Raw genomic sequence first — 23,948 nt, 5'->3', positions numbered from 1 at the left:
TATCACATTTTTACAAAAACATCTTACATGCCCAAATATGACCATGGTGACATCCAATTATGACTACAGTGCACCTTCCAATTCGAGACCCTTCTAAATCCGAGACCCCTCTAATTCAAGACCACTTTTCCAAAGAACCAAATTACAATCTTCCATCTATTAACACTAAGCTAAACCCTCTATATGGAGACCGAACCCCGTGACCAACTCAAATTATCAGGTCCCAAAGGTGGTCTCGATTTGGTGGGCGAACTTAATGCGATGTTCAATGCTAGTGCATGTAACTTAACTGTACGTGTGTATATATACTTGCTTGAGTCAAAGAGATTAATAATGTTGAAATTGAACGCTCTGAATCATGATAATATGACCGTTATTTCGTTCACTGATTATTGGTCTTGCAATGTACTGTACGGTACCGGTAATTGTGTATATATATACGGTATATGGGTAGTTATAGGCCTATATTTTAACAATTATGCCCACTTTCCATAATCTATTAATAATAATATCATTTTAATGTATAAGCAGACGTCCACGCAGCAAAAAGGTCGCTTACACTGCATTGCTTGATATTGCCATTTAATAAGTGACGAAAATTGAAATACTAAGAATAGGTCAGCAAATTTTGGCCCTACAACAAATTATGCAATAGCTATTTGTACCAAATGCAACTATAAAGGTTTATCTGAAACAGCCACATAGGCTATACAGTACTTGTAGTTGCACAATACATAGCAACAAACTTAACGAATACATAGGCCTATATATCATAACATCAAAATACTGTTCACAATATAGGTCTATAAGACTGGGTGCCACAAAGGCCAGATCAATCGACGATGTTCGCACTCTTTCTGAAGTGCAGTCTGAAATGCAAAAGACCCTTCGTTTCTTTTTCACTCGGACAAGCCAGCTTCACAGAGATAAGTCTAGTTAATATGCAGTGCTGAAAATATCGGTCCAAAAAAAAGATAAAAATAAACTTGTGATTTCTGCCTACATAAATGGCTCTTTTTTTATCGTGCCCCATGAAGATCTCGCTTAACTATTTTTATTATTTCCTCTATCAATTCCTTTCTCTTTATATATGTATATGTATATATATATATATATATATATATATATATATATGTGTGTGTGTGTGTAAGGTCCAGCCATGTCTGCTGAACAAACCTAGAAAAAGAAGTAGAACCGACCCTAGTCGCTGCCCCAGCGCCCATAAAAGCGTTCTAGCGCCGAGAGTGGCACATCAATCAGCAGCTCCACAACCGCACGATATTATGAGACTACCAGCATGACGTCATTTAACAAGTATGACACGCTTTCTACGCCAAATTAGACATGACGGAAAAGTACATACGGTATACCCATGGAGGAAATATATATTAATATATTTCCTCCATGGGTATACCATAGACCATATCTGGTAAACCCATGTTTGGTTTCGGACAAGCACGCTTCGCAGTACTGTACTATGTTCTGATTGGTCAATGATACGACCTTTCAGAAAGATTCATTATCTTGTGAAATTAGCACAACAGCTGAGGTGGATAGTAATCCATGCAGGAAACGATTCAGTTCTTTGTTAAGCATGTATTTTCTGTAAAAGTGCTGTTTGCTTTCTTTGTTTGTGTTTTGTGCAATTGACCCAGCAGAATGGGCGAGGTCGTAAATGTGAGGGTAGGTACACAACAGGCTTTTAGATAATTTCGAATTGTTGAGGGTGTGGCTAAACAGCGAGGTACAGTGAGTTAAAGCCTACTGCGGAATTTAAACAGAATGCACAGTGTAAGGGAGAGACGCAAAGGTTTTCTGTTGTATGTTGTAGACCGATGGCATTTTTTACATAGACGATCTGAATGAAGTTTTGGAATATCTTTTAGAATATTCCACCATAGAAGAAATTTCGAGTCAGAATACATGGTAAGGCGTTTTCTTTAATTTATTCATATTCGATATGTTCATGTAATGCAGGGCTGGCCGCCAATGCGTGTATATGTATGGAACGCCGATGACGCATTCACAATTAATAATACAATACCGCTCGCTAAATACAAAGCTTTCGAGTCAACTAGGGCCTAGTCAATTCGGCCCGGCAGGTTAACTCGGCCCTCTTTTTCATTTTATATATAGGCCTACACACTATATAAAACTACTTAAAAAATAACTTGAAAAAAAATAAATTGAAGTCACATTAAGAATTGTAAACATCATAAAAATATAAGAAAACCATTGCTTCAATCAAAACTTTCGATAGATTGAAGAAGTTCTCCAATAAAGTATGGTATTCGTTTCTTATTATTATATATAAAGCTAATTTGAATTTTATCTATTATATCATAATTTATATATAGGCCATATATATTTAAATATGCATACATATACATAATTTATATAAGAATAGGTTGAAAATTGGTTTCCTCCACTAAAGTATTTCTAAAGTTCATACATATGATTTTCGTTTCTTAAATTTATATACTCAAATATGTACGCGATTCATGCCATCGATTCAATCGTTTGTTGCTCAGGAAAAAGCAACAATACTAATATTGTTTCATTATTTATTATATAGGCCATATATATATATATTATATCATGATTTATATATAGGCCACATATATTTAAATATGTATACATATATAATTTATATAATAGGTTGAAAATTGGTTTCCTCCACTGAAGTGTTTCTAAAGTTCATACATATGATATTCGTTTCTTAATTATTTATACTCAAATATGTACCCGATATATGCTATCGATTCAATCGTTTGTTACTCAATAAAAAGCAACAATACTCGAGTAGTAGGGTTAAAAGTTAACGTTACCACGGAGACGTTGATATCTTTTGTCTTATCTGATGAAGCAAGCATGTTCATTGTCTAGCCAGAGTGAGTTGATAACTCCCTACTCCAGTAGTTGTGTAACGAAAACATTTTGTTAGAAATAGTGTATGAGAAAACATTTACTGAAAAAATAGAACAGGTCCTATACCAGTTTACAAAACAAGACCTTATTATGTTCTTGAAAGAGCGTATGGCGAAATACTTTATTATTAAAATTGATTGTTTTACTAAGTAGTTTTAATAGCACAATTTTAAGTTAAGAATTGTTTATTTTATCCTGCACAATATTCTAAGTTGAAACTTTATTGCTTAGAAGAAATTTAATTTAACTATAAATGTAACTTATCTAGAAATTTGATTTGTATCTTAAAATAAAATATATAATATAATTAATTAATCCTGCATTATAATTATATGTACGATTAAACAAGCGTACATATTGCAAGACGAGTATACGTTCCAGATAAAAGTGATTGATTGGTTACGGTATTTAAATAATTAATTAATAATTAAATCTAGCCTCTAGCATGAATGGAAATACATTGCTTTAAATAGGTATCAATTTGCCAGTACTGAGTTGCCTAGTAATAATTAATTCAGTGAGAAACGTTCTCACCAGTAGTGTCCAATGATACTCTTGGGAGAATAAAGAAAGTTTTGTAAGCCGCCAATTCAAGAATGTTATCGGGGACGAAGTCTTTGTACGCCGCCAATTCAGGAATGTCATCGGAGACAAGGAAAGAATGTCAAATGCTGAAAATAGCCGACTGGCTTGATCTCTGTACATGGAAACTGTACGAACATGCGCGATGGTTGAGGAATGTAGTTGTTACACGAGTTGTTCGCCTACACAGGCCGTATAATGTAGGGTCTGTGGCCATGGCCTATACGACGTGTTGTTTTCTTGTCTATTAATTATTTTACATAAGCTTAATACAGACATTGATTATGATCATTAACCTCTGTTGTGTGTTATAACCGTATTATTGCTCGTTAAACCAGGTTGAACTTTTAATCAGTTGGTGAATTCGCATTAGGTTATTCATCAATCGGCAGACACTGCACACTCGTTCTGCACGAATGGGCATGTTTTGCCCTATCTAATACAAGCGTAACCACGGAACCAAAAAAGACCTAACAATAAAACACGAAATAATGGATACTGTAGCAGCAATAGCTTTGCGCCTACTTGGTGTTCCATACAAATATATCTCGGCCGAACTTGTTCACGGCCGAACCGGTCATACACCATTCTAAACCGACTTGACCTATGCCAAACCATTTAACTATACTGTACTGCATTGTGAATGCGTTATCGGCGTTCCATACATATACACGCATTGGCGGCCGTTTTGGAGGGCGGCCGCTATAGGTAGCGGCCGATATGGGCCTAGTATAAGAGACAGACCATACTCTGATTATTATAATAACAATTAAAATGAAGTGGGAAAAATCAGAAAATGGTCCTACAAGCCATCGTACTTTAACTATTGATTAGGGAGGTAATAATAATCAGGGGATTCGAATGGACATTGCCATTTGAAAACCAAACCATCCACAATTTGGTGTCATTTGGCCTAATTCACGCGAATAACTGCTTTCCAAAAGGACTTGCACCAGTCTTCTAGCTTAAAAATGTGTTCACTTTTATCTGCTTTGTTGCTTTTGATGTTTATATATGATGTGATTTGTGTTTTTACTTTATTTCCAATGTATCAAATTATGACTGCGCACGCGCTATCTATTTTTTTTCTGCATCATCATTGCTGATGATGCAAATAAATCATAGAGGGCCACATGTTAAAAAGGAAATATGTAAACAAATTAGTCAAATCTTCCTGTAATTTAAAATTTCCGTTTTATCTAAATTAGAACTAACGTTTTTAAGTTTATACAGTACCTCCCAACACTGAATAAAAAGTCAGGACACTTGATCTTTACCGAGGGGCTGAGGTTATGATATAGCAGTGGTGGCGCCAGATGGGGGCACCAAGACTATAGCCCCCCCCCCCCTGGTCGGGGAAGACGAGTAAATTTTGTAGGGGAATAAACAGATATAAAAATATTTACTTTCATTAAACTATTTTTGTTAACTTTTCATCACAATAATAAAAATAATAATAATAATATAATAAAAATAATAATAATAAAAATAATAATAATAATAGTTCAATAAGACTAATTAAAAATAATTTGCGTTCTGTTATAACAAATGTTCGTTTAAATATCCTCATGATGTTTGGAATACATCGTGATATTGGAAGCAACCTCGACCTTGACAGCGTGGTCGACAGATTTCAAGCAAAATTTACAAAATGTAGAATTTCACTTTCCAGAATGAGGAAGTTGATTTCGACATTAAAAAAACTTAGCCTACATTATAGTAGCTCGATTGGACCCCAACCGGGGGCCCTGGGTGTCCCCCTGGTCCCCAGCCAAGTGAGATTCGATTCGCTCCACTAACACCCCCCGTAGGGGCCTTTACCTCTTCCGTCTGGCAAGTCCTGACGCCATCACTGTGTTGTAGCTTGCCCCTTGGTCAGGGCATTAGCGCTGTTTAATTTCTTTGGTATATCTGGTTAAATCCAAAGGTATCGAATTTTTAATAAACCAGACATTTATTTTTATTTGAAAATCAAAGAATTATAATGTTAAGGTAATTAAATAGGAATATAATTAAAAGCGGCATATCTTTAAAACTCATGGTTGAATGCAGGATCAGCAATACTGCTTCAACAAAAAGAGTAATACCTGGCAATCATACCGAATGAATATTGAAAAGTCAGATGCTTCCAAGAATTATTTGTTTGAAACGTTATAAGCATTTATGTACTGTATACAAAGGACGACGATGTTAATAACATACTATATTAGAAAAATTATCTTCACAAGAAAGTTTCCGATTCTTAAAACGATATCAACATTTGAAATTAATTTGCAATCTTAATACATTACTAAATAAAAACTCTCTTACCTTTTGCTTTCAGATTACTGAGGCAACTTCAATGAATTGTAACTGATTTTCTATGGAACTCATTCGTTCATCATAATCATTAGTTTTAGGCCTGAGCCTAATTCTTATAGGTGGAAAAGATTCTCTCTTTTTTGGGCTCTGGTGTGTCCCCATCAGCCTTTCTCACTGTATCTCGTGAACGCTTTAGCTTTTAGTTTCTTTAGCTATAGAAGTATCGGCAGGGATGTCCCCATGTAAGCCATGGGCCTACATCTTGCGCGGAAACATGTCAGTCTTCCATTCCAACTAGAATCGGAAAACAGATATATACTCATTATTTACTCACTAAAATTTACTCATAATTTGCTCAATAAAATCTACGTGTACTATAAACACTATATTTGTGTCCCTTTCTGGCACGTTAGTCCGCTAAACAAAATTTTAAAAAAAAAATGTTTACAAGTGTAAACTTTTTAAAATTTTGTACAAATTTTTAAAATTTTGTACAAATTTAAAAACAAGTGCTTCGCACTGATTTATGCATGCGCCAGGTTCGAATCTCAAAAGTAATCTTTAATACGAATTACGAAATACAATTTCTCTTAATGAAGGTCTACTGAAACCATGCTGGAACTAATATTTCTGCTAAGTCTTTGATGAGCTCTCCACTTACTCTGTGTACAAATTTTCCAAAGCATTAGGATCACACACAAGTGGATAAAATATTAAAAATCCACTGCTTACTCATTCGATGCTCACGAAAATAAATAAAAAAAATCTTTTGTATGGATTCATATTGTGGCACGTTCACGTTTTTATTTTGTTCTTAGTTTTCTAAAAGTTATCTGCAACATCTCTGATGTAAGAATATTGTGTCTGCTCGGCTCATCTTCAGATTCGGAATCTTGAATTTGAAGGTGGTGACCAATGATCAATAGCAGTAGTGTATCTTATATTATATAAAAAAGGTAGTTTTATGTATTGTCAACAAGTGTCTTGGATATATTACTGTAATACAAGGGACTTTTTCAGATTCTCAGTATTTTGATTTATCACATTTACATTGAATTAACAAAATAAAACATACTTTTCTTCCAATTATGTCCAAACTGATTCATAATGAACAAAAGAATTATTTCCATTAACAAATATTTAAAGGGGGAAACTTGGTCTTCTTCGCCAGCACTATTTAACACAATAAAATCCCTGCATGTAGGTTCGTTTATTAGTGTTTTCCATGGAATTGTGTAACAGTTTTTTGTGTAGTTTCTTGTTCATTACAGTTATCCACTAGAATAATATCATCAATTATCATTTGTTCATATCTGTTTGCTGATGGTTCAGTTAAGTTACTCTGTTACAGGCTTCGAATGTCTCCTCTGTACAAAGATCAATGGAATAGTTTTGAAACAGACCTACACTCTTATTTATAATACAGTTAATAAAAATCTTGCAGGTCGGCTTATTCAATCAAATTAAGCATTACAATGCCTATCAACATCGAGCTCCTTCAATATTTTTAGCAAATCTGTGTACTCTTTCAATCTCGGTGTTTAAATATTTTTTGTAGTCATCTCTTTTGGTCTCGGTGTTTCAACCAACATTGTTTGTTGGCATACTATCTTGTTCGATCCAATTACCATTATCGTTGACATCATGTCCTTAAAATTCTATAATTTCTTCAACTGCCGCTGCGTTTTTTAGTAGATCGTACTATTGACACGGTCAGGTTTATACATTTCCTGCTTGGCTTGAATTCTTGATGTTGGGCCTACTTCTTGCGCACATACATTGCAGTCTTCCTTTTGAACTAGAATTTGAAAACAGATGTATACTCACTAATAAGTAGATCTACGTGTACTATAAACACTATTTTTTAATTAGTGTCCCTTTCTGGCACGTTAGTCTGCTAAAAAAATGTTGAAACAGATGTTTTGCAATTGTAATTTCTTTCTACAAATCTACAAAACACGTGCTGCGCTCACTGATTACGCATGTGCCATGCTCGTATCTCACAATAATCTTTAATGTGAATTACGAAATGAAATTTAGGAAATTTTTCTTGATAAAGGTCTGCAGGAACCATGCTGGAACCAATATTTCTGCTAAGTCTTTGATGAGCTCCCCACTCCTTCGATGCTCACCCCACGTGATTTATAGTTGGTATGGTGCTATTAAAGTTCAAGCAACTTAAAACTTCAGAGAGGGATCCAATCCAAAACGTGTTACTGTAGTGTCCCTTTCTGGCACGTTAGTCCGCTAAAAAAATGTTGAAACAGATGTTTTGCAATTGTAATTTCTTTCTACAAATCTATAAAACACGTGCTTCGCTCACTGATTACGCATGTGCCATGCTCGTATCTCACAATCTTTAATGCTCGTACGAAATGAAATTTAGGAAATTTCTCTTGATAAAGGTCTGCAGGAACCATACTGGAACTAATATTTCTGCTAAGTCTTTGATGAGCTCCCCACTCCTTCGATGCTCACCCCACGTGATTTATAGTATGGTGCTATTAACAGCATATTTTTTTCTTGTTTAGCTTTCTGAGCTTCTTCTTTCCGTCTAATGTGAGCATCATACTCAGCCTGGAACTCTGCCCTATTTTCTTCTGACAGTTGTTTGTACTTAATACACTATCCACATTGATCTTTTTTGGGATGGTAAAAGGACAAATTGTAATTTTCACAGAATACCTTTCTGTACATTGATTCTTTCACCGGCATCACAATAGGGTTAGCAGCCTCGCATTCCTCTTTCTACCTGTCTCTTATACACATCTAGATGTGTATAAGAGACAGTCTTTAATGTGAATTACGAAATGAAATTTAGGAAATTTCTCTTGATAAAGGTCTGCAGGAACCATGCTGGAACTAATATTTCTGCTAAGTCTTTGATGAGCTCCCCACTCCTTCGATGCTCACCAAAAAAAAGTAGATCTACGTGTACTATAAACACTATTTTTGAATTAGTGTCCCTTTCTGGCACGTTAGTCCACTAAACAAAATGTTGAAACAGATGTTTTGCAATTGTAATTTCTTTCTACAAATCTACAAAACACATGCTTCGCTCACTGATTACGCATGTGCCATGCTCGTATCTCACAATCTTTAATGTGAATTACGAAATGAAATTTCTCTTGATAAAGGTCTGCAGGAACCATGCTGGAACTAATATTTCTGCTAAGTCTTTGATGAGCTCCCCACTCCTTCGATGCTCACCAAAATAATTTTAAAAATCTGTTGTATGGATTCAAATTATGTGACAAACTATTCACGTGATTTATAGTTGGTATGGTGCTATTAAAGTTCAAGCAACTTAAACTTCAGAGAGGGATCCAATCCAAAACGTGTTAAATTGTGTATAAGAGGATATATCGAGGGCTTAAAACCACAACTGGCTATGTCCAAAATTACAATTTTGAGAAAAATGGAGTTAAAAGTTTAATTATCGCTGAAAAATAATAAAATGTGTCCAACACTAATTATTTAATAAAGTAATATTAATAATAGTTTTTCAAAGGTGGTGAATAATTAGCATAAAGATTTATCATCAGGGTGGACTAAAATTAGCTTAAAATGGACATAATCAGTTATGGTCGAAACAACTAATATCACTATACACAAAAAAGTGGACATAGACAACATTGTAAGTGGAATAATGGTTTATTTTTCAACCTAAAATGGTAAAATTATAATGACCATACAGACTGGATTAGAAAATAAGGTAATTAATTAATTAATTAATTGCTCAAACTTAATTAACTAGGAGTGGTGATGTATGTCAAAGGTCACGTTGGCCAAAATATAATTATGCAATTTTTGATGATAAAACTTAAAAATCATGTTTTTTCTTTATACATTAATATTTAATTGAATATCATTAAACGTCGAAAAATGTATTCAAACTTCGAAAAACGTCGAAAAATGTGCTCAAACTTAATTAACTAGGAGTGGTGATGTATGTCAAAGGTCACGTTGGCCAAAATATAATTATGCAATTTTTGACGATAAAACTTAAAAACCATGTTTTTTTCTTTATACATTAATATTTAAATGAATATCATTAAACGTCGAAAAATGTATTTATTACTTTTCCATAATATTTATTCATCATCGCCGGAATCATCAGCAGCAGGTCCTGGTAGCTGGTCTTTAACTTGTTCAGATGAAGGTAGTGCCTTGTACCAGCCGTGGAATTCTTCCGGTATGGCCAACTGAGTACACAACTTGCTAAGGTCCTTCTTCTTGAGTACACTGATACTAAGTCTGTCCTTGTAGACTCGTGGTAGAGTGTCCGGATCAGCAGGCCGTCCACGCCCATACACACATATTCGTTTGTACTCCTCGGTGTAATTATATCTGTAGTAAATCATTTGTGGTTCATCTTTCACATACTTAAAGGATTTAACCTGTAGCCAGTTCATAAGATTTCCATCTTTATCTTTTCGTCGGTTCTTCACAGTTTGCTGAGCAAGGTGTTGTAAGTTGTAGAAATCCTGGTGATGAAAGTTAACAATCTTGTATGGGCGCTTGCGCCTGGCACGACGGAAAATGGAGATCCAGTCATGCATAGTAAATACATCAGCATATTTTTTTCTTGTTTAGCTTTCTGAGCTTCTTCTTTCCGTCTAATGTGAGCATCATACTCAGCCTGGAACTCTGCCCTATTTTCTTCTGACAGTTGTTTGTACTTAATACACTATCCACATTGATCTTTTTTGGGATGGTAAAAGGACAAATTGTAATTTTCACAGAATACCTTTCTGTACATTGATTCTTTCACCGGCATCACAATAGGGTTAGCAGCCTCGCATTCCTCTTTGTACAGTCTATACATTTTAGAAATGTTCAATCTTTGGTCCAGGTACAAGCGTCTTGTATTGCTTCGGGTATAATGAGATTCAATAGTTGGGAATCTTTCTATGTTGTGTTTTACGAATGCTACTGCCTCATCTGGTGTTTTGTTAGATGGAACGTGTTTACCTCTTTTGTCCTCACCAGAGAATATTCCTGCATCTCCGATGTCTTTGAATGCAGTATCCAGCCCACCATGACCAATATTATTAGTTTTTAAGAAAAACTTGCTTCGCAGTGCCATCTTTAATGAAAGAGTAGGTGTAGGTTTTAGTTTTTCGCTGACGCTCTCCTCTGGGACGCTCGCGTTGAATGTCATACACCTTGACATTTGCCAACAAGAAATCTTTTTGACGGGCATAGTCTCCGAGTTTCCAGTCCTCGCTGCAAATAGTTTCCCTATCTCTCTCCGAAAATATTTCAGAGCACTTAAACCTGCAATTATCACAGTAAACATATACTGTTTTATCATCTTTAGGACTTGGCCACTTCCAATTCTTTTCAGCACAATGCGTCACCAGAAGAAACCAATTCCCCACATATTCAATGTGATTATTAACACAGGGTCAGGTTTATACCTTCCCTGCTTTGGCTGTCGTAGTTTTTCTTGTGCTTTTGACAATCTTATTTGTTGGTGTCATGGTCGGAGCTCGTGAGGTACTTGGTCATTCTTGGAGTTAACCATTGGAGTCTATCTAGCTTAATAAAATGTATTGTATGAATAGAAAGCTGCAAGTAGACTTACTTGGTAGGCTTGTTAGTAGGTTTCATAATCATTAACTCTCAGGTCCCCGTGCATCCTAGGTGTGAGTATTGGTAGAGTTTGATCAGGACAGTTAGCCTCATGAAGGGCAATTGTATAATTTTTTTTTTCATATCTTTATTTGAGTTTCATCATCTCCTCCTTTTTCCAATTAAGTGCGAACTTCATACTTGACGACTACTTTGTGGTGGAAATATCAACTCAATTTGAACGCGGCGATTATCAGATATAAAGACTTTTTCGATAGGTCGCAGTCGTTTTGTTCCCTTTAACAATACCTTGTGATTTTGCGTTTTGTGTTTGGGACACTCAAGTCTTCAAAACTGCTCTTCAGAGGTCTGCATATTGTAATATACACGAAAAGACAACACACACAAACACTAACATCTAAACACCTGATTATTATAATTATCAGATATACTTTTATGAAATGATCTAAATTATTCTTCCCTTTAATAATAGTAATATTTAATAAATATGAACTAGAATTTGAAAACAGATAAAACAGATGTATAATCATTATTAAGTAGATCTACGTGTACTATAAACACTATTTTTGAATTAGTGTCGCTTTTCTGGCACGTTAGTCCGCTAAACAAAGTGTTGAAACAGATGTTTTGCAATTGTAATTTTTTTCTACAAATCTACAAAACACGTGCTTCGCTCACTGATTACGCATGTGCCATGCTCGTATCTCACAATCTTTAATGTGAATTACGAAATGAAATTTAGGAAATTTCTCTTGATAAAGGTCTGCAGGAACCATGCTGGCACTAATATTTCTGCTAAGTCTTTGATGAGCTCCCCACTCTTTCGATGCTCACCAAAATAATTTTTAAAATCTGTTGTATGGATTCAAATTATGTGACAAACTACTCACGTGATTTATAGTTGGGATGGTGCTATTAAAGTTCAAGCAACTTAAACTTCAGAGAGGGATCCAATCCAAAACGTGTTAAATTGTGTATAAGAGGATATTGTATAGGCCTAAGGAGGATTCCACGGTAATATGCGTTACGCTTTAGTGCGTCATTCGTTATTCTTCATTCTATGGCTGGAATTTAGTGTTCATCTTTTTGTATATTAATACCGAAAACTTGAGGCTAGATTCCCATGTTCACACAGAAATGAAAGATCAACTTGTGTAGCTGAGAGAGCTCTGCGAAAATCGGTAACACGTGTTTCGCTGGATGGAAAGAGCAAATAAATACCAAAATTTGTCTTTTATTTAACTTTGTCCTAAAATTAACCAGTCTACAACAAATTTGTTTCTAATGTAATTAGGTACTATGCTAAGGTTTATTATGCTGGAATATAATAATAATTATATTTATATTGGTTTTTTTTTTTAGTAAACTGCAAAACTGTCACTGGTTCTCCAAGTTTCCTAGTAATCTGTTTTCTAAAATATACTGTTTTATCATCTTTAGGACTTTGCTACTTCCAATTCTTTCCAGCACAATGCATCACCAGAAGAAACCAATTCCCCACATGTTCAATGTGATTATTAACACAGGGTCGGGTTTATACCTTCCCTGCTTTGGCTGTCGTAGTTGTTCTTGTGCTTTCGACAATCTCGCTTTTTGGTGTCATAGTCGGAGCTCGTGAGGTACTTGGTCATTCTTGGAGTTAACCATTGGAGTCTATATAGCTTAATAAAATGTATTGTATGAAAAGAAAGCTGCAAGTAGACTTACTTGGTAGGCTTGTTAGTAGGTTTCATAATCATTAACTCTCAGGTCCCCGTGCATCCTAGGTGTGAGTATTGGTAGAGTTTGATCAGGACAGTTAGCCTCATGAAGGGCAATTGTATATTTTTTTTCATATCTTTATTTGAGTTTCATCATCATCTCCTCATTTTTCCAATTAAGTGCGAACTTCATACTTGACGACTACTTTGTGGTGGAAATATCAACTCAATTTGAACGCGGCGATTATCAGATATAAAGACTTTTTCGATAGGTCGCAGTCGTTTTGTTCCCTTTAACAATACCTCGTGATTTTGCGTTTTGTGTTTGGGACACTCAAGTCTTCAAAACTGCTCTTTAGAGGTCTGCATATTGTAATATACACGAAAAGACAACACACACAAACACTAACATCTAAACACCTGATTATTATAATTATCAGATATAGTTTTATGAAATGATCTAAATTATTGTTCCCTTTAATAATAGTAATATTTAATAAATATGAACTAGAATTTGAAAACAGATGTATACTCACTAATATGTAGATCTACGTGTACTATAAACACTATTTTTGAATTAGTGTCCCTTTTCTGGCACGTTAGTCCGCTAAACAAAATGTTGAAACAGATGTTTTGCAATTGTAATTTCTTTCTACAAATCTACAAAACACGTGCTTCGCTCACTGATTACGCATGTGCCATGCTCGTATCTCACAATCTTTAATGTGAATTACGAAATGAAATTTAGAAAATTTCTCTTGATAATGGTCTGCAGGAACCATGCTGGAACTAATATTTCTGCTAAGTCTTTGATGAGCTCCCCACTTCTTCGATGCTCACCAAAATAATTTTAAAAATCTGTTGTATGGATTCAAATTATGTGACAAACTACTCACGTGATTTATAGTTGGGATGGTGCTATTAAAGTTCAAGCAACTTAAACTTCAGAGAGGGATCCAATCCATCCTGTAAGGGTATCCAATAAGCACGTCCCAACTCCAAAAGGTAAAAAATTGATGATAAACTACCACAGTTTTTACACGCACATGTGAATATTCTCTCTGTCGGGTCTGACCTACATAAATTAGATTAACTCATTCCCGCGAAACACTACCCTGGATGGATACCGCAAACCACAGCTTGCAGACTAAGAGCACATAACTTAGAATAACCATAACTACAGCTCATACTGCCATATAGCTGTCTCTTATACACATCTAGATGTGTATAAGAGACAGCTTAATACACTGTCCACATTGATCTTTTTTGGGATGGTAAAAGGACAAATTGTAATTTTCACAGAATACCTTTCTGTACATTGATTCTTTCACCGGCATCACAATAGGGTTAGCAGCCTCGCATTCCTCTTTGTACAGTCTATACATTTTAGAAATGTTCAATCTTTGGTCCAGGTACAAGCGTCTTGTATTGCTTCGGGTATAATGAGATTCAATTGTTGGGAATCTTTCTATGTGGTGTTTTACGAATGCTACTGCCTCATCTGGTGTTTTGTTAGATGGAACGTGTTTACCTCTTTTGTCCTCACCAGAGAATGTTCCTGCATCTCCGATGTCTTTGAATGCAGTATCCAGCCCACCATGACCAATATTAATAGTTTTTAAGAAAAACTTGCTTCGCAGTGCCATCTTTAATGAAAGAGTAGGTGTAGGTTTTAGTTTTCCGCTGACGCTCTCCTCTGGGACGCTCGCGTTGAATGTCATACACCTTGACATTTGCCAACAAGAAATCTTTTTGACGGGCATAGTCTCCGAGTTTCCAGTCCTCGCTGCAAATAGTTTCCCTATCTCTCTCCGAAAATATTTCAGAGCACTTAAACCTGCAATTATCACAGTAAACATATACTGTTTTATCATCTTTAGGACTTGGCCACTTCCAATTCTTTCCAGCACAATGCATCACCAGAAGAAACCAATTCCCCACATGTTCAATGTGATTATTAACACAGGGTCAGGTTTATACCTTCCCTGCTTTGGCTATCGTAGTTTTTCTTGTGCTTTTGACAATCTCACTTTTTGGTGTCATAGTCGGAGCTCGTGAGGTACTTGGTCATTCTTGGAGTTAACCATTGGAGTCTATCTAGCTTAATAAAATGTATTGTATGAATAGAAAGCTGCAAGTAGACTTACATTGTAGGCTTGTTAGTAGGTTTCATAACCATTAACTCTCAGGTGTCCGTGCATCCTAGGTGTGAGTATTGGTAGAGTTTGATCAGGACAGTTAGCCTCATGAAGGGCGATTGTATAAGTTTTTTTTCATATCTTTATTTGAGTTTAATCATCTCCTCCTCCTTTTTCCAATTAAGTGCGAACTTCATACTTGACAACTACTTTGTGGTGGAAATAAATTTTTTTTTCATATCTTTATTTGAGTTTCATCATCTCCTCCTCCTTTTTCCAATTAAGTGCGAATATCATACTTGACATCTACTTTGTGGTGGAAATATCAACTCAATTTGAACGCGGCGATTATCAGATATAAAGACTTTCTTTTTCGATAGGTTGCAGTCGATTTGTTCCCTTTAACAATACCTCGTGATTTTGTGTTTGGGACACTCAAGTCTCCAAAACTGCTCTTCAGAGGTCTGCATATTGTAATATACACGAAAAGACAACACACACAAACACTAACATCTAAACACCTGATTATTATAATTATCAGATATAGTTTTATGAAATGATCTAAATTATTGTCCCCTTTAATAATAGTAATATTTAATAAATATGAACAATTAATTTATGGATGAAAAGTACGTGCACTGTAAACTGCTGCTACATATGGTGTCATGACCTAGCTATTAAAGAGGCCTACATATTAACCCCATGGCATTACGCCTTGATACTTACCAATGAATCCGAATTTCTTTAATTGAAAGAAAACTCATTTAGAATACTGAATGGAAAGTTAGACAGCATCGGTGGTTCTGCAGTTGAAATAAAGGAGGTCACCAGATTCAAGCCACGCATAACTGTTTTCAACAAATTGGCAAGATAATAATATTGAATGGAAACTGTAGCTCAGAGCACCAGTGGCCCTGAAGTGAAGTTGGCACTGAAATGATTCCGAGCTTGACAGTTCCAAAGAAATGGCAAGAATGCTCACAAGAATGATCATAATACTGAATAAAATAAACTAGCTAGAGTGTATCGGTGGCCCATTACCTGAAATAAAGAGACCACCAAATAAAATGCCGATCTTAACAGTTCCAGCAATTTGACAAGAATGATCATATACTGAATGGAAACTGCAGCTCAAGCGCATCGGTGGCCCGTTACCTACATTAAGAGCACACCAAAATGATGCCGAGCTTGACAGTTCCAAGAAATTGGCAAGAATGATCACAAGAATGACCATAATGCTAAATGAAAATTAGCTACAGAGCATCCGTGTTCCTTTAACTATAATACCGGTAAGGAAGCACTAAAATGATGCCAAGCTTGATTTTCCAATACAATAATGACAAAGATTTTTATATTGAATGAAAACTGCTTCAGAGGCCCTTTGGTTGAAATGATAGGTTGCTAAAAATGGCAAGCTTTTACATACATGTACATTGTATGTCTACTGGATAAAAACCCCAGCAATGCATTTTTAGTTGAAGTTAAATGAGACCTCTTAACTTTTGCGAAAGTATTTGGCTAAAATGGTCATGGCACTAAATGCACATTGCAGCTAAAGCATCGCTGCGTCAAGCATTTCACCAACGTATTTATTATTAAAATGAACCGCAAACACTGAAAAATAAAGTTCATTCTTAAAAACCTATCAAACAAAATAATTTCAACATTAAATTAACTTTACAAGGTACTATGAGGTACCAGATAGCTTTAAATATTTAAATAACATCTCAAAACCATATACATTGCTGTATTCATTATAATTGAACGTAAGTATTAAAACAAAATTGCGAGTCAATGCAAAAAAAAAAATTTTACTGTATTTAGTATACTTGTTTTTTTTTTTCATTCTGGATAATACGGACACCTGATCTTTTAGTATATAAGACATAGACATATAGAAATTATATTTAGTGCCCGTCTATCGTCGGCGTAAATTGACAGTCTTCCAAATTATATCGGACATTGTGATTATTCTCTTCGTTTCTGCGGGTGCGCATCATAACGAAGCTTAAGCATAAAAATACACTCTATGAAAGAGTTAAATAAATTCTCCAAAATATCTCATTCATTGCCAACAGAACCTTATAATATATAAAGTAAATATATATAAAAAGTCATGGATGTTTTAAATTAATAACATATTATATTAAATAATATGAATTGTCGTTTAGTCTTGGTCATGAATGTGGTGTCTCTTTTGCCGTACTAGTCTTTCAAATTGACGTTGTGTTTGGAAATCCCCAAGGCTGTGTGTTGAAATCCTCAGTGCTGCTCTCATTTCTTGAGTGTCCATTGCTCTATTTATTCCATCTTCATTCCCTTCTTGTATAGGATGCCCTGCGTATATGTACACATATCCGTTCTTTTAGTAGAATACCCACCGTGTAAGAAAATGGCATTACGAATACTAGCTGTCACTCAACTTCCTGCCGTACGATGGCGACCACCACGGCTCGTCGTCTTTTCTGGAGTTGCATTCTCTTTCTTTCTTATCATGAATAATATATAAAAGATAAGATGAATTGTGTAGTCTTTATAATGAATGTTGTGGTGTTTCTTTTGTCGTATTAGTCTTTCAAATTCACGTTGTGTGGTGAAATCTTAGAGGCCTCACGCATTGCCTATAAGTGTCCATTGCTCCATTTGTTTCATCTCCATTCCCTTCTTGTAAGGGATGCCCTGCGTATGCGACGACCAACACCGTCTTTCTGATGTGATACACATATCCGTTCTTTTAGTAGAATACCAACCGTGTAGGAAAATGGCATTACGAATACCAGCTGCCGTTCAGCTTCCTACCGTACGATGGCGACCACCACGGCTCATCGTCTTTTCTGTAGTTGCATTCTCTTTCTTTCTTTTCAGGAATAATGTATGAATTGTTTAGATTTTATAATGAATAATGTGGCGTTTCGTTTGTCGTACTAATCTTTCAAATTCACATTGTGTGGTGAAATCTCCAAGGCTCTTCTCTCTTTCATGGTTAATAAAAAAACAATACTATTTACTACGACATATCAATTTCAATATATATGTATATATATATATGTATAACTGTATCGAAATTAATAACTTTTGAATTTTCAAAATTTAACGTTAATTCCTTTACCTTGCATACGCTCTTTCCAGAGTCTAACATGTTTTAAAGTTTTCCTCTGGTATATTGATATGTGCCCCATTGTATGGACATAAAACAATTTCTTAATTTAAATTAATATTGTCTAGCTTGGATAATTAAAACTTCCTCGTATTCCTATTCAAAAGCAATTAAAAAAGAAGTAATTTTCGATAAATATGTAAAAATGGACTTCTTGATTTAGAAGGTGGACTCATATGGGTCGTTGTCCCAATTTTTTTCGCATGTTTGTCCTCGTATTCTTCTTCTTTCATGAACCCTTCAAACCAGAATCGCCCTGCCTGCTTCTTTTCATGGTTGAAATTATGCTCTATTTGATTTGTTACAGCAAACTGATAAGCTAACACCATTACATCTTGTCTAGCGAGTCCAAACCCACGAGATTCCATTTCAAGGATGTGTTCTTCAAGTTGGTTCTCAAAAGTGCTTCCCAACACAGAATTTCTTTCCAATTGTTTCATCACAATTTCTCCTCCCCCTTCGGCTTTCGCCACTTTTCGTGCTAATGTTGAAGTCGGCACATCATACTGTGCAGCTGCACGGCGTATTGATAATTCTCCTCGTCTCATTGAATTTACAGCCTCTCCCGTAGCTTTTAAAGACCATGAAGCATAGTCGGTTTTTCGTGTGTATTTAAAGGGCATCTGAAAATAAAAATAGCCTGTAATTATAATAATATTAAATACCAAGACTTATTTATTATAAATTAATTTCGACGACCACCGTCCCTCACCCAAAATCAATCAATCAATGCTCTGTGTATCATTTATGTAATAGAAGCATTATTAAATACTCATTTTACACACAACGACCGCCATATTGGCTGAAAAATGAAACTACATTATCAATGAATAGAAACTTCGGCGCAGTAGTTCATTGCGATTGTTTCCCCCATACTTCGTTGTTTTTCCACGCGTCAGCGAATCAACCATATGACCGACTGCAGCAGAGTATCTTAAATTCACTCCGCTTTCCTTTTCGTGAGGAATTCGATCATTTTCCCGAAGGCCTGCGATATAAGGCAGGTTTTCCCCGCAAAGTTCGATCAGTTTGTTTACACTTCCCTTTACGTCGAGGATTGCATTGGGTTCCATCGTTGCAGGTTGCACAGCCGGTTCCGGCTCTACAGCAGGTTCCACAGCCGGTTCTATAGCCGGTTCTAGAGCAATTTCCATCGATGCAGGTTCCGCAGCCAGTTCCATCGATGCAGGTTCCAAAGCCGGTTCCACATCCGGTTCTACAGCAGTTTCCATCGATGCAGGCTCCATCGAACAATCAGTTGGTCTCTCCACCTTGTGCATGGGCAAGTTGGGATCGCTGTCCTGAGAACTTGGTCTCCCGACATCGGCTCGAAGCTTATGTCGTCGAGAGCATTGAAGAAATAAAGGTAGTCCGTAGCTGTACGGTAGTCCGTAGCTGTACGTTTTACGTATTTATAATCTTTGTTGTGTCCGTGAACCGATTGTGTTCGAATGTCTCGCCTGTGGGCAACACCGGACACCGAATTCAATACCGGTACTGTGTTAGGGAGTCGGCGATTGACACCTGGATGGCAATGGCCTTCTGTCAGCCCAGACCGAAATCCACCGCATGTCTTCCCGTAACTTCCTCACCGCTCCAATCTTTGTAATTTAATATTAAATAATGTCATCAGGTAGTGACCATAGTCGTATTCGTTGTAGGTTGCTCCTTTCAAATTTGAATGGAATAATATCATCGTCGGACTAGCTTGGTAGCTCATGATCCACACACATATTTCGTATATTGTCCATGGACATTTCTCCTTCCTCAGTGAGGTCTATAACAAGAGGGTTTAATTCTTCTAAACAATTGGTTAGATCAATTATTATTATTATTATTATTATTATTATTATTATTATTATTATTATTATTATTATTCTTATATATTATTATTATTCTTATATATTATTATTATTCTTATATATTATTATTATTCTTATATATTATTATTATTCTTATATATTATTATTATTCTTATATATTATTATTATTATTAATATATATTATTATTATTATATAATTATTCTGTCTTGCTTTTCTAACGGGAGTGATTAGTAAATAAGATTGCTCATTTACATTTTATAACTAATATGTTTCTTTCATATTGTATTTTCCATCTTTATGAGGCTTCGTGTAATTTTTGGAGAACCTCCTCGGACGAGTCCACAGTAGTGAGGGTCGAGAAATAATGCCAAAATAAAACGTTGATTCTTCCTCTGAATAAGGTAAGATTGCTTGCACAGTATACACATAACATTATATATATATACACTTACTAATCCACTTATTAAAACCCCGTTGTCGACCCTGGATAACCTCCTCCGTTGTTTACCTAGCTTTAGTTTACCCCAAAAAGAACAGCTTAATCTTACATTTTTCATTTCTCATATCACAGATTCATCTAGCCATTGGAGTAAATGATGAGAGCAATCACTGATCAATCAATAGCGCTACCTTATTTGAATTCAGACCGGCATGAGCAGACCACTCACTGCGTGGTACGACGAATCCAACTCCTCTGCCTGTGAGCGCTAGACGACGCGATGCCGTTGCGTGCGTCGTGTTCTCTAGCATCGCCGTCGGGCGTAGTTTGAATCTATGGTGAAAGAATGACAGCTCATTATCTATCGAATAACTTTTAATACAATAGAGCTGAGTGATTGGCTGAGAGGTATTGTTTCTGCTTCTTGTGCTGAAGAACTCGGTTCCATCCAAAATAAAAAGGAGTTAATCGTCTTCGGCCTGGTAACCTTCTCCGTGCTAATTCTTTGACTGGTCACAAGGTAAAAATCATGATTCGATATTCGTGACATTGCTCGTACTGCTGTTCCATCAACATAAGTACAGTTTTTACCCATATTATTTCTATAAAACTAATATTAAGATTGGACCTCTGCTACTGTGCAGTCTCTCCCTGGTTCGACTTCCTGGACCCGCCACTGTTGAAGTATCATTTCCGGGCTCTGGATTAATTATTACCCTATAAAAAGGCCCCTAACTTTCAAAAACGTTCCACCGCCGTTGCGTAGCATCTAGTTTAGCTGTTGCGGCCACATAAGGACTTAACAGTAGAGTGTCTGCCATACAAATAATCAAAAAAATTCTTGGTGACATTGAAATGTCCTTCCATGTCTAGATAAGCACATGCCTCATGGCATCTCTGTTAAGGGTTCCTCGTATTTTTCGCTACAAAAAATGCAGCGGTATTCTTCGATCTTACAGCGGTATTCTTCAGTAGGCCTAATTTCTTTGGTTGTTACGGATATTCCTTTTTCTTTAGTCTGATTTGCCCGACTCTGCAGGGTCTGCCTGAGGTTCTCCGGGTCTTCCTGATGTTCTGCAGGGTCTGTATGGGGTTCTGCTGGGACTGCTTCAGGATCTGTATCTTACTCAATGGGATATTCCCTCTCAGTCACTTCAGAAGGTGCAAAGTCAATAGCTGTGAATATGTCTGGATTGAATGGGTTTACCGGTGCATTCAAATCCCTTTGCTGCATTTCCAACTGATGCACACCGCAAATATGCAATTAAAAATATGTCCAATGGTTGAATCTTGTGACTGGTGTGTGGTGATATGGATAGCAGTGGTTGTCAAGGATAAGCAGGGTCTTTGATGCCGTTTCATATAACCACTTATCCAGTCTTGTCCGGCTTTCTTCGTGTCTCTGTTAAAAGGATGATGGATACCATTGCTTTCCGCATATTCATATGCTAAAATTCTCAACTCATCGTAAGTCAGTCCATATAACATAGTCTGAAGCTTCAACAAGTGGGTCACGAATTCTGCTTCTGCAGCTTGACTGAACACCGTGGAAAATGTACCTCTCTTTCCACAGTTTACAAGTCCCTTGATTGAACGATTCAACGTCGATTTAGGAACATCATGGTTCGAGCTGCTTCTCTGACTATTTTTTCACGCGACTTAACGGCCTCAACCGCCTTCTCCATATTGGACTTATCCCAGCTAAATCTAAATATGGTGGAGGATATGTTATTTAACAATATAAACTTGTTATTTTTAAGGATTCCCGAACGTGCGATAGGCCTATATAATAGTAGTAGGCCCAAACAAAGCTTATTATAGTAAACCAACTATGCATCATCTGTACACACAGACTAAATTCAGCTTTAATACTATTAGGGGCATGATGGGACACTGTCCCATGCTCATGTCTCAGAATCAGTTATGCTTCAAAATCTTAAGGATACTTGGATTTTTCTCGCTGAAATTTCTTCTACACGTGTAATAGGAATACTGTAACAAAGCATGAGGAAATCACCCCCTCTATCCTATTAGTCTTCGAAATACAGCCATGTCCATCCAAACTAGGTTTAGGTTTAGCAAAATCGGCATAAGCCAGGATGGGAGCCTTGTCATCTTCATCAAATTCGATTTGCCAGTAACCTTACTTCAAATCCAGAGATGAAAACTTTACGGCTCCATGCAGGGCGTCGAGCGTATCTTCAATCCTCGGTAAAGAATAGCCTCTGTCTGTGTCATGCTGAGAGAAAACAGATTCCCACTTGCGGAGGAATTGTTTTACTTCTTGTACACGCGAAATCTCGTTTGGCCCGGGCGCACTACTTACGCACTCGTCCCGATGGTCTGCATGTACTCGGTAGCCTGGTAATATACCGCTTGTCACACGCACTCTCTGATTACATGATTTGTAGTTTCTGCATTTGACATTCATTTGTATAAATATGTTATTATAATATTACATAATTGTGACTGCAAAGGTAATAAATATTAATCCAAGGTCTTCAGTACAAAACACTTGAGACCACTGGCAAAATTATGGATGATTACATAATAATTTCATAATTGTGTGGGTATGAATTTTTATAGTGTTGATATATTAATTTATATTAGTGACGTTTGTTTATTCTTTGTTTAAAGCAGGGGGGGAGGTTGGGGTGGGGTGTGTGTTTTAGTTTCCCCTGATTGTTCATGCACGTGGTCTACTGGGATGTGTGAAATATGCGTATATCGACATAAATAGATCATGACATATGCCTGTATTTTTGTAATTTATTAATTTCATTCTTTGTAATAATGTGAAAGTCTGTTTGGTGAATTGTATTGTATTAATTAAAATATAGTATTTGAAGAAAATTTAAAAACGGTTATTAGTCTTCGATTTAGTTGTCTCGTTTCATTTGAATGAGTGAGAGTGTACGGAATGGATGAGCAGACAAGATACATACACATTACATAAACCTATTCAACGACGTTTCAATAGAAATAGAGTATACGTAACAGACGAACAGTTTAAAATCGGTGATCAAGTTCGTATTAGTAGATATAAAATGCTTCTTGAGAAAGCTTATCTAGGAAACTGGACGGAAGAAATATTTGGAAAAGTTCTTACGAAAGCGAAAACGCAATGGTAAAACGGAGTACTTTGTTAAATGGTTAGGCTACCCTTCAAAATTCAACAGTTATTCAAAGTGGCTATTACACTTCGGGAAATCAACTGATTGATGAAATCAACAATACAATTCAGATTCCTACCTATTCCCGAGAGAGAAACGCTACTTGGA

The 23,948-nt window shown here is 36.1% G+C and overlaps 1 protein-coding gene and 1 long non-coding RNA gene across 3 annotated transcripts; one reads left to right on the top strand and one right to left on the bottom strand.

Annotated features, from left to right (window-relative positions):
- Positions 1 to 1,467: 1,467 nt before the first annotated feature.
- LOC117100221 lies at positions 1,468 to 23,528 on the top strand. Of its 2 annotated transcripts, none has more exons than XR_004444102.1 (3): positions 1,468 to 1,926; positions 20,453 to 20,629; positions 20,800 to 23,528. It is a non-coding gene; the product is annotated as an uncharacterized LOC117100221 (long non-coding RNA). The 2 variants fall into 2 exon arrangements; XR_004444103.1 differs by having other exon boundaries at positions 1,497 to 1,926; positions 20,531 to 20,629.
- On the bottom strand, positions 19,188 to 21,929 carry LOC117100220. The gene is made up of 3 exons (XM_033239815.1): positions 21,802 to 21,929; positions 21,618 to 21,759; positions 19,188 to 19,532 (listed from the first exon to the last, which is right to left on the bottom strand). The coding sequence occupies exons 1-3, from the start codon at positions 21,899 to 21,901 to the stop codon at positions 19,220 to 19,222; spliced, it is 555 nt and encodes a 184-aa protein (XP_033095706.1). The 5' UTR covers positions 21,902 to 21,929; the 3' UTR covers positions 19,188 to 19,219.
- Positions 23,529 to 23,948: the final 420 nt, after the last annotated feature.

Source organism: Anneissia japonica, unplaced genomic scaffold, assembly GCF_011630105.1.
Source record: "Anneissia japonica isolate Jap-2015-1 unplaced genomic scaffold, ASM1163010v1 scaffold6788_len1366326_cov149, whole genome shotgun sequence".
Classification (NCBI taxonomy): domain Eukaryota; kingdom Metazoa; phylum Echinodermata; class Crinoidea; order Comatulida; family Comatulidae; genus Anneissia; species Anneissia japonica.
Note: the sequence above shows the minus strand (reverse complement) of the source record. Positions and strands in the feature narration are given on the sequence as shown.